Source organism: Ciona intestinalis, chromosome 5 (genome assembly GCF_000224145.3).
Source record: "Ciona intestinalis chromosome 5, KH, whole genome shotgun sequence".
In the NCBI taxonomy this organism is placed as follows: Eukaryota; Metazoa; Chordata; class Ascidiacea; order Phlebobranchia; family Cionidae; genus Ciona; species Ciona intestinalis.
Window position 1 is genome coordinate 3,827,177 of NC_020170.2, and position 12,206 is coordinate 3,839,382.

The 12,206-nt window shown below is 36.4% G+C and overlaps 1 protein-coding gene across 2 annotated transcripts; it reads right to left on the reverse strand.

The window, feature by feature from the left end:
- Positions 1-485: 485 nt before the first annotated feature.
- Positions 486-11,899, reverse strand: LOC100185865. Of its 2 annotated transcripts, none has more exons than XM_026834611.1 (8): positions 11,508-11,899; positions 7,989-8,113; positions 5,313-5,436; positions 4,641-4,768; positions 4,122-4,241; positions 3,594-3,746; positions 2,898-3,046; positions 486-1,314 (listed from the first exon to the last, which is right to left on the reverse strand). In XM_026834611.1, exons 1-8 carry the CDS (start codon positions 11,519-11,521, stop codon positions 1,192-1,194), a joined length of 936 nt encoding a protein of 311 aa, XP_026690412.1. In that variant the 5' UTR covers positions 11,522-11,899; the 3' UTR covers positions 486-1,191. The 2 variants fall into 2 exon arrangements, with proteins under 2 accessions (XP_026690412.1, XP_018667488.1); XM_018811943.2 differs by having other exon boundaries at positions 4,122-4,499.
- Positions 11,900-12,206: the final 307 nt, after the last annotated feature.

The window sequence follows — 12,206 nt, forward strand, 5'->3', positions numbered from 1 at the left end:
AGGATTTTTTCAATTATAGTAAAACACCTTGCCAATTTCCAACGAGCCAGAAAACAAAAAAATATTCCTATACAGCGTATACTCAGTGAACTAAAATAATCTGTACAGAACACCTTACTAACTTATAAATGCTGATGAAACTACCGCCACAACAAATATACGTGTCCGGATCTGGCACTTAATTTCCTTGAAAAATTCTTTGTGGGAATTAATTTCCCTGAAAAAATTCTTAGCCAGAGGTGGTTTTATTAGACAAATTTCACGGATATACCTGATGTCGTCAACACTGTATGAGCTCATCGAATTATAAATGCTGACGAAACTGCCGCAAGACTATACAACCAATAAACATGTCAGAATTTGGCACCTAATTTCCGTGAAAAATTCTTAGCCAAAGGTGATTTCAGTAGAAAAACTTCACAAACAACCCTGACGTAAACACTGCTGTATGAGTATGACGTACATGGAGACAAAAATGGCCAAAATAACTTACAAATACAATTTTTACTTCAAACTAATCTGGTTCAGGTGGCGAGGTTAATGAAAAAATGTTAATTTACAACGCATAAGGTACCGAAAGCAGAATCAAAACAACCAAGGATATACGGAAGGCACAAAATACACGAGTTGGTAAAAGGTTCGATTCTGCAAAGAAATTTACAAGGACGATGAAAAAATGTACCCAGTGACATTAGATGTTTAAATCTAATCTTCTTTTGTGTCTAATTAGGGGCGCATGTCGTAAGTGTAAACACTGTAATGCGTTGATGATTTTAAGCGAAACCTTTAAAGTATGCGGTATTTCGCAAACTGGAATATATAACGAACTTCATTTCAAATGCAGTATGATCACAGTGATAACGAAGGGCAAAATACGGCAAAAGAAACTGGAAAGTGTGTGTGCTCTAGCGACAACACTTTCCAATTGGAATGCTTAAATGTGCGTGGAAACATATAATACAAAGAGTACGCGCTAGTAGTTGAAAATCGCTATACAGAAGATAAACAATTGATCTCGTATATGTACAAGCCCAAAAACGTGTCAGAATATGAGGGGCAATACATTGAAATAGTGGCATCTTCAGTTTGTTGTGTTCAAACAGTATTGAGATAAAAGTTATTTGTTCCCCACGGGCATTTCCATGGCAGGAACTTGATGCGATCATCAGGATTAAACCGGTTTTAACTAGATTACGAGGAAGTGGTCGTGGATCGAGTAGCTGTCGAGTTTACCGAGCCAGGAACGCTCAGCTCACTTCCACCCGGCGATCTTCTTGCTAAGGAGTTAAAACTCTGGGCTCTTCTTGCGTCTGACTGAAAAATAATTTACACTTTTAAAAACTGGCAATGATAAGGTCGAAATTAACAAGTTGGGACATAACAAAAGTTATAGTAGGATGGGAAAGATGGGACACTTTTGTTTCTATTTTCTCGTCCCATTTGGTAGTAAACAAGAAACAATCAACGGATCATAAAACTGAACATCCTTACGACTCCGATAGACCGTTGTTAATTGTATAGAACACGATCATGATGTTTGAATATTACGTACCCAAGGTGACCCATCTTCTCCCACTCTACTATTTCGTTTATCTCTTCGAAAACGATAGCGAAGATTGTATTATTTAAGAAGGAAGAAGATGTTATAACAGCTAAACGACAGTCAGTAAAACACGCTGTTGATGGAAGGTGGGAAAAGAATGTCAGCATAGCCAACATTGTAGCATTATGTTGAAAGCACTAACTATATTATTATATTGAAAAAATGTAAGGTCTCTAAAGACATGCAAAGTAAAACACGTTTATAATATTGTGGCATATATGGAATGGCGACTTTACAGTGTAACTCTATTTAGCTGATGTCTTACGACGAGGCACGCTAGGGGAGCTAGAGGCACGCTAGCAGACCTGTAGAATTTAGGCTGCTGGGGGTCACAGTAGGTTCATTACACTAACATCCATAGTGTGTAAATGCATTGTCAAATTTTTTTATAGCAAACTGTTCATAGTTCGACTATAAAGCGTTGTGTTAATTGTTTAAAAACGGGCGTATAGGTTCACATAATTGTCCAGATATATTATTTTCAGCGCATGCGCAGTTTGTGTTGAAAAATTGTAGTAGGCTTTAATAGGAGTAATTACACTACTAACAAACAAGCAATTTAGGTATTTTTATTGGGCAGAGGTTAAGTGGATACGCCGATATGCGTAAGAAAGCTAAAGTTCGATTATAATTGGGTAATTTCCGAAGTAAATCAAGTAATCACGACTCTCCTACTCTTAATGGTTGGACATGGAATGTTGAAAGCAACAAGTTACGTAATGAAGTTAATTCAGGAAGAAAAGCTAGGTATTTATTCAGCATTGTACGGGACATATAGTACTGTGGGGTATAAGATGGAATACCGTTAGCATCTGAATCTCATGATATCGTGTTTTTAACAATTAACATCGCACTTTTGAGTCGCCAGGCACCGGTCATATAATTCTGTAAATATTTCTTGTTTACTAACAAATATAGTGCGAGAAAATCGAATGAAAGCATGTCCCATCTTGCACCAACCCTATATGCAGTAGGATGGGGAAAGATGGGACACTCTTTCAATATATTTTCTTGTCCAATTTGGTAGGAAACAAAGAACGTTTAAAGAATTATAAATTACGACTCCCACAGACCGTTGGTCATTGTTTAAACGATCAGAATATTTGGCTGTTATATCATAGTATACTGAAGTGTCACTTCAGTATACTATGGTTATATGCTAAAATTGTCCCGTCCTCCCCCACCCTACTATATACCAAAATATTTAGTATAAAATTTCGTCATTTAAATCCTGACAGGTGTCAATCGTTTCACCGTTTTATTACAGGTAAAAGTAATAAGCCTGTTGAATTACCTTCTTATCCCATCTCTGCCTTTGTTCCCGAACCCTGTACTTCCCTGTGCGTTTTCTATACAGAACATACGTCACCAAAACGGCGGCAAACAGAATCAGGATGATTGAGCCAAGTACTGCGACCACGATCACGTAGACTGGGACTCCAGCTAAATAAATACAACATTAGAAGTAAAAAAAAGATTTTAGTAATGTGGGGTAGGAAGGGATACCGTTAACGCATACATCCCATTTTTTCCTGATGGGGTTTAACAGCGCTCGTTTTTATTAGAGACGCGGGGCTACGGTTATATAGTTCTATTTATATTTTTTCTTTACTGCAAAATGGACCAAGAACAGAGCATGAAAGCATGTTCCATCTTACCCTACTATACAAATTTAAATAAATAAATTTCATAATAATTTTAGCAGTGTTATAAAGTCATGGTTTAATTAAAGTATTGAAAAAAATATAAGTACTTTATTGCTATATTTCATTTAAGGTGCTTACATCGTTCTTGTTCTGGCTGATTTTATTGCTTGAGTAATATACTTAATTAAATATGAGAAATTTGGAAACTATAAAAGTGTTAATGCTATTGTTCTTTTGTGGGGTTATATATTACATTGTACAAGTTCTGTTTTTTTTTTTATTGCTTGAGTAATCGACTTAATTAAATAAGCCGCTTTTTCAATTTAATATTCTGCCACACTTACCAGCTTGCGCCGCTTGCTCACAAAATAGCCCCGAGAAACCTGGTTGACACTGACACCTAGCGACCACCGGTTCGAGCTCGTTATTCTCTTCGTTTTCAGCAACTTCAAACAGTCTGCATTCACCACCGTTTTTGCATGTACGCGGGCAGATGGCTGAAATAGAACATTTTATGTCAGGGTAGAACCAAGTATAAGTTGTTAAGGGTAAATATGTGTTAATTCTGATTAAACAAAATAAACCTTCTACGACTACGAGAACTTAACACACAAAGCACATTGGGTTTCTATTAACTAACGTGTTTGATTAATGTTCTGTGGTTAAGGTTTTTGCAAGTGGGATGTTTGCTCTGTTTAATCAAAAATGGCATTAATGTAATTGTAGTATGCTTATATACAAGTATACTTTAGTTTTTAAAAACCCAATGTAATTTGTTTGATAAGAAAATCACGAAAATGCATGCTAACGGTCTATAACACAAAACAACATCCATACAATATAGTTTACATATTTTCAACAATAATATTTACTTCGAACAGTTTCCGTCGACGGAATATATGAATTCCTCATGGTTCGTGGGCCATGAAACGAGCTGGTTGTTACGACATTGGTAGTCTCTGTAGCTCCGAACGTTGTGGGCTCATCGGTACCTGGCAACAGTGGAACTGTTTGAGACGCACTTATGCTTCTCGGTGCCTCATTCCGCCGCGTAGACGACCGTAGCAGCCTAGGCGAGGTACTAGCCATGCCCCGAGTCGTCTCTAGCGCTTCAATGGCCAGCCCTGCGGAAGTGACGTCTATCTCCGCTGTCGTGACGTCTTCCTCTGTCGACATCGGTGTCGTAGGGGTCATCCGGGGTGAAGTCTCTTCAGAGTCGGTTGTTGTCTCGGGTGCAAACGTCGTCACATCTGTTCACCCACAACACAGTGTTTCGCAACAAGTCACCACATACAGTGGAGACTTCTAATTCTAAAGACTCGCCTACTGCGTCTTATCATATAGTCATGTCTACAATCACCACCATAAAGCGTATACTTGCATGTACTCACCGATTTTTCTTTGGTAGTGAACATAGTGAACAGAAAACTTCAAAGTTGCACGTTCATCGTACTGCGTTATGTTGAGAACAAAACACATGTCTAACTCGACTAGGAAGCTAAAAGACTTGCATTCGAACCTAAAATAAAAATATGCTTATTTATAAACCATTAATAGCATTATATCAGTATCCTAAAGAAATAAAAAAAAACTGTTTTGAAATGTATGCAAATGTATATATATATATAAATATATATATCTATATAGCAGAGTGGGGGAAGATGGAATACCTTTTCATTCTCTTTTCTCGTCCGATTTAGTGGTAAACAAAGAACAAGAAATATAAAACCGTATCCTCACTACTCCCATATACCGTTATAAATTGTTTAAAAAACAATCAGGTTATTTGGATATTATAAGCTAAAGGTGTCCCATCTTACCGCCCACAGTATATATTCAGGTTAAACGTGGTCAAACAGCCTAACAATATCAAGAATTCATGAAGTCATTAGTGTCAACCAAAACAGCTTCAACAATCAAGCTTATGTTATGGTTCAAAGCGCATCATTGGTGTATATGTTATGCAAAATACAAAGAGTTCGCTATCAAAATGCTGCATCACACAAACTTTTAAGCTTCATCGGCATGCGCCAGTCATGTATTATGCAACTTGCAACTAATACCTTTCTTCTGTGCAACACTTCATCATGCATTGATCAAAAGTGGTTGTATTGTAAGCAATGTAACTGTCCTCTTTTGCTCCTTGTAAGTAATATTTGTCGTAACCTTCAAAAGTCGTGATGCATTCTGAAAAACCAAAAAGGCCTTTAAATATAAGATAACATTACTTTTAGGCCCTTACGGTACTGTTTGTTTGGATTATTAGGAAATCACGCTGATTTATCAGCGCAGTGTATGCCAGGTACCCTTTCTTTAGTTTACGTCATATGTATATGTATAACCCATGTTTTATCATCAGCCGATATGATCTTCGCTTTATTACATAATTGTTTCTACAAAGGGAAAATGTTTACTGACAAATAGTAACTTTAAAACTTGTCAAAAGACAACGGTATCGACCATCGTGACCACGCGAGTTTGGGTGTTTTGAACTTTTTAACCAAGAAGAATTTCTGCTATGTTCGTTTCGACAGGCGTGTCAGATTGCAGTGCAGATTAAAGTTAAAGTTATGAACAATACGGCCATTTAAACTTTCATTAGCGGAGCGCTTATTCGGTGTTTAATATACGGAATTAAACTTAGGTTCATGTTAATTCAGATTAAGTACGCTGATACAGCGTTTTCCATTGGATAGTTCGGTATATGCAAAACATTGGATAAGCTATATCACATAAGATTTAAATTGGGATTTAGACGCAATCTCTCTGCTTAAAAGATATTATGAACCTAAACTACTGGAATGGAATATCAGAAGATAATTGAACGGAATTATAGTCTTGTACCGACACGAACTACGGATTTAGGATAGGGAAAGAAGCAGAAATATTAATTTACATCTGCTTACTTAGAATTTAATACAAAAACAAATTCGTAAAAACCGTTTAAATCTATAGGTTTTTAAGGCATTAAACATATATAAACTTAAAGACTTTATTATATAAAAAAATACGAAAAACCGTCCCAACTTTGGTCTTTAGGGCATTATATATAAACTTGTATTAAAACCTAATCTAAGAGCACCTAAAAAATTTAAGTATATTCTGCATCAATTGAATATCAGATTTGAACCCCTTAAATTTACATTATAAATTCCAAGAAAAAGAAAAAATTAAAAATATTATCGGAGAAATCAAATTTAGTGACAGCTTAAAATGCTTCGGGGTCAAATTTAGTGACAGCTTGAAATTTAAGGTCAGGCTTAAGCCTTATAGCACCGTATTTTATAAAATAGGAAGTGATCGAACTCAGGTGACCATCGCTTTGTTGTTAGGGTGCCCAAAACTGCCTACGTCACGGCTAACATCATTGGCTGCTATTCAAACACAGTTCTAAGAAAATTTAAATTGTTTAAAATTTGTCAAGGTAAATTTAAGTTTTTTTTTGGTGTGGCTTCAAAATGTGGCCGATTTAAGCATTGGGGTCGGCTACTGCACACCTTACTAAGAAAAAAAAGAACATGTTATATGAACCAATAAAATCTAATGAAAACATTTGTGGGTTACGAAAATATAGATAAATTGTTGGTTTATGCCCCTTTAGACACCGGCTAATTTACTATTATAATATTATTAATAATATAATATTAAACCAAGAAACTGATATACACTGCTGTGGGGTAAGATCGGACACCTTTAGCACATAATATCCAAATATCCTGACTCTGTTTTAAACAATTAACAACAGTCTATGGGAGTCGTGAGGATACGGTTTTATAATTTTTTAAATGTTCTTAGTGTACTACCAAATGAAACGGGAAAATCGAATAAAAAGGTGTCCCATCTTTCTTCACCTAACTATGCCAGATTTATTTTTATTCGTCCTGCTCTTCATAGAAAACGAACATTAGTACAAATTTTGCTTATATAAAAATTGCCGAAAACATGGTACAAAAATAGAACTCGGTCACCCTATTACGTTCGTTGTATGGTGGCAATTACACGGTGGCTTAATTGTGGCGGTTATATGGTTTGTGAACAATTTACAAGATAGTGACACCGCTTTAGGTGGAGCATATAGGTTCAAATGCTAATGGTTCTGTTTTGTATTAACCAATGGCCTCTGTTATGTTATAAATATATAAGCGATATAGACGCGCGCGCTTTACGGAACACGTAGAGGTATTTAAGAGAGCACCTGTGTTTCAAATGTCAAGGTTTTAAAAGTTACAAAACACAAATTGCAATACAACGCTTGTAGCATAATAAAAGGATTGAACATTAAGTTCAAACAGTTTAACACTTCCATATTTATAATGGCAAATGGTTACCACCCTTTCGAAATAAAAAATATATATATAAACTTTTTGAAACCTCATAGAATTTTGTAAAATATATTTGCGCTATGGTTTCTAATGTTTAAAAGATTTTCTAATTTTCGCACATGAAAAAAGCAGTTGCTGTTCGTCATTAAATTTTCGTTTTGGCACGAAACTGTATGAACAACTAGTGTTTCTTTAATAGTTATTCAATTCCCGATGTTGTATTTTTCTAACAGACTCTGGGCCAATATAATACAAACGAGCTTGGTGTAAAATAATATATTTAAATATATATATAGCCTATACTCTAAATACCTTAATTAATATTGTATACAGAAGTACCTATAAGAGCTCGGTGCTAAAATCACCATTGTGCAGAAGTACCTTCGTTTATTCAGATAACTTAACTACAATATTTACCTTGAATTGGATCCACTGTCGTACCGCTTCCTTCATGAGCAGTGAGCAGGTTTAAAGATATGACGTTTCCGTTGACGTGTGGCATAGCCAGTACCAAGCAGAGTATTGAAATAACGGTTGGACAACTGTAAAATAATAGTTTAAAATAGTGCATAGTATTTTAAATTAGGTAGTGATACAGTAGGGTGGGGTAAGATAAGACGTATTTTTACTCTTTTTATTATCATTTGGTTGTAAACAAAGAATATTTACATAATTATATATAACCGCATATATAACCCGGCGACTCTAAATTAGCATTTTAAATTGTTCTAAACAGGAAATTGAATTTTAGTTTGCATCAGCATCCTATCTTACCCCACAGTACTATATCTAGATTTCAAAAAATAGTTATGTGAATATGTAAATATTCCTAAAAATGGTATAACAGAAAAAATGGTATAGGACTTATCAGATGAAGAAGTATGGCAGCAGCAAAGGAAACGGTTAAAAAGGTAAGACTAAAATTGTATTTTTTCGGAAATAAGCCTTCCCCTAACACAAACACACTCAAAGTAGATGAATCACTTATCTTTCGAGGGCGTGAAAAAATCCATTGATATAAACGATAAGACTTAAAAACGAAAAATATCTCCGAAGCCAACGGCCCTTGCGAAAACAATCACGACAATTGGGCGCGAGCAATTTAAAGCTATACAAGTTTAAAATGGTAGATCGTTGGTCAAATAAGTGTGGGCAATTAGGGTGAGAGGTGGACGTCAACGAAAATCACGGAAAAGTTTCCCGGTCAGCGCTCCTGGACACGAACGTTCTGTTTTTAAAGCAATTAGATAACCTTTATATAAGTAGACTTGCGTCAGAGTCATTTTGAACGCGTGGTATAAAGTTGATTGTACTAAATATTCTATAATATTTACATGTTCGTCAAAATAATAGTAAGTGGGCCAGGTATTATTATTGCGTGTGGCAATTGCCGCCAATGGACTTATAGTTAGGTATTGAGAAATTGCGGTGTGTGTGTTTTTCGAAAAAGAATGATGTTTAGAACATGCCAAGTAAAGATGCATCAAACTTACTGAATTATTCTCATGGGAAATTGCAGGGCCAATGAACGTCGCCCGACGACGCGACTTAATAATTTATGAAGTTTGTTGGCCCGCCTTATCAGTTTAATATGATGGGAAATGGCAAAGGGGCGTATTTCTAGAATTACGCTAAGAGGGCACTACGTGTTGTGATCAGAAAATAATGTTCCAAGAAGGAAAATATTCGTATAGCCAAACAAATTAAACAACTTGAGTTTTCGCCACTTAAAATACCAAACGTTGAAACTTTCATTAGCAGCAAAACAGAATGATGGATGTATACATATGGTAGGGCGGGGGGAGATGGGACACCTTTGTATTCTATTTTATTGTCCTATTTAGTAGTAAAAAAAAACATTCAAAGAATTATAAAACCTTATCCTCACGACTTTCATACAGATCGATATTAATTGTTTAAAACACGATTAGAATATTTGGATATTGTGTGCTAAATGTGTCTCGTTTTCCCCACCATACTATGTGAATACTAAAGACCATGGGTTTGTTTTGAAGGGACGTTTGCTCGGTAAGCTACATGACCTTTTTGGCTACGTCAGTCACGGGTGTATTCCGCCATATATCAAGCCACGACTGCAGTAAATTCTCCAAAAGTTCAAAGCAATTGATGAACTTTCCGCCCAGCGTTTCACAACATGGATGCAGCCGCAAGATGACTTACACGACCCGAGTCGGGTGTCAATACATCGGTGCGGGCAATTTTGTTTATTTTGATAAATCTACCATTAGAAGCGGCGAAGCGGGCCAGGGGCGTGGGCGAATTATATTTTATCTTTCAATGCATTAAGCTGTAGAAGTACCTATAGAGGTTTATAATGCGACAAAATTAATATAATAGCGCAAAAATGCCCACGCATGATTAATCCAACATTATATCATCTTTAACGTTTTTATTTTGAGTTTTCAAGAAATTAACATTCTAAAAAACAACAATGGGACCAAATAAAACAAAACAATAATAGGGGAAACTATTCTTGACTAGAAAACAAAATAAATTGTTGCATTTGACTTTAGCCAGAGTTAAACACCTTACAACCCAAAGTGCATTTGAAGATCTAATACTCGAGAAACGCGTCGAAAACCGAAAACCGATTTTAGGCTGATTGGGCTATTAAAATAGTTGTCGAAGTATGGGCCATTTTCAAAGTTTTATTTCAGCTTTGAGTGGATGCGTGCGACCCGATTACTGCCATTAACAACGCGTTCTAAAATTAGACAGAGAACAGCATGACACTGAAATTAGACTGGTGTTTTGTATTTTGGTATCCGTTTTGTGGATAGCCAAAATCACACCAAAATGGCCTATGTGTATAGAACTATGCATAGTAGGGTGGGGGAAGACGGGACACCTTTGTCACATAGTATCCAAACATGTTGATCGTTTTTTTTTAAACAATTAACAACGGTGCATATGGGAGTCGTGAAGATACGGTTTTATAATTCTTTGAATTCTGTTCTTCGTTCGCTATCAAACGGGACGAGAAAATATAATAAAAAGGTGTCCCATTTTCCCACCCTATATGCGGCAACCGCAAAAAATGCAAAACTGCTTACTAAATATGTATGACGTAACACACAACACTCCTATTTACAAAAATAAATCAATTTTAGTTCAGTTTTGACAGAACAACGCGACGAGCGTTCCTTTTGACATCGTATTTACAAAACCGTTGCATTTCTAAGTGGCGAAAACCCACTACAAAACATTTACCAAACAAACGGCGTGATAGCAACATCACGTTCTCGAAAAAACAACCGTTCCAGTGCATGCTCTAACAAAGGGTCAGTATTCCGACGTTTGTAAACAGGCCCCTCATACAAGCGAACTCTCCCGGCGTGAGAATTTTCAGTCAAGTGACGTGGAATCAAGACAGTCAAGGGAACTGCAGCGAGGCATTAATTTTAGAACAGATCCCATTTAAGTGCGGCTGTCATAGTCCGCTAGACATAATTACACGGGTTTTGACAGACGCTATGAACATTCTAATTCTCATTCATATTCCATTGGAATAGGTTCTTATATAATACATGCTGCCCGACAACGTGGAAAACAAAAAAATCTCGTTTAATTGTGTCATTAAACCCTGCTATACAATTTGTGTATGAAAGAAACTGTGTTTGGTATAACGGTGAAATTACAATATGATATACCGTATACTTTCAAAGCACAACCAAATAAACACCAAAGCTTAGCAATAATTGTGTAATAATATTCAAATAAATATGCCTAAGTGATTTAATAAATGAAACATATGGTTCAAAGAATTATAAGACAGTCTCCTTACGACTCCCATAGACCGTTGTTAATTGTTTAGAACACTATCAACATATGTGGATATCACGTGCTATGTTCTATCTTCCCCCACCCTACTATAACATTATAATACTTCAAACTATAATGCATAAGTTAGCTAACCTGTGCATATTCATCGTTGATTTTTGTGTCGACCGTTTGCTGCGTTGAGTTTTGCGAATGATTCCGCTATCCAAAAAATAAAGAAGTGCGCCTTCTGACAAGTTTTACTCTGGTCTTGTACTTGTACGTAGTAGCCCAAAAATGCGCAGAATTCCGGCGTGCCTTTTAACAACTAGACAGCTCCGTACCAGGCCCGCAGTGAATTTCTGAGCTCTTTTAATCACAGGTTCCCAAGTTCGCTTCCAGCCTCGGGGGGATCTTTCGTTTCCTTCGTGAGTTTAGCGGAACTTGTTGCTTCCAATTCCGTGATCGTGGCACAAAGTATCTAAAACACACAGTTGCACTGACTGGTAATTATACACCTCACCCTGCACGAACCAAAACAAAGTTTACGAAAAGATCAAACACTGCAAAGGCGCGCGCATGTAATTAACATATCCAAATCCGAAACAGCGAGAAAAGCAGCTTTTATAATGATAGCTTCCCACGATAATCTGCTGACCTGCACCATTCACCGGACCAACTTACAAAATAATGCACGTTTTCGTTATCCAAATATTTCCCGCGTATTGAAAAGGTCAAAAAATGTCCCACTGTATACAGTACATCGGAACAATATACAAAATTCCAGACTTTCGTTTATTCGGTAAAGTTATATACCCAAGTTGAAGTGCGAAAGGCCTTACACAGGATCATGTA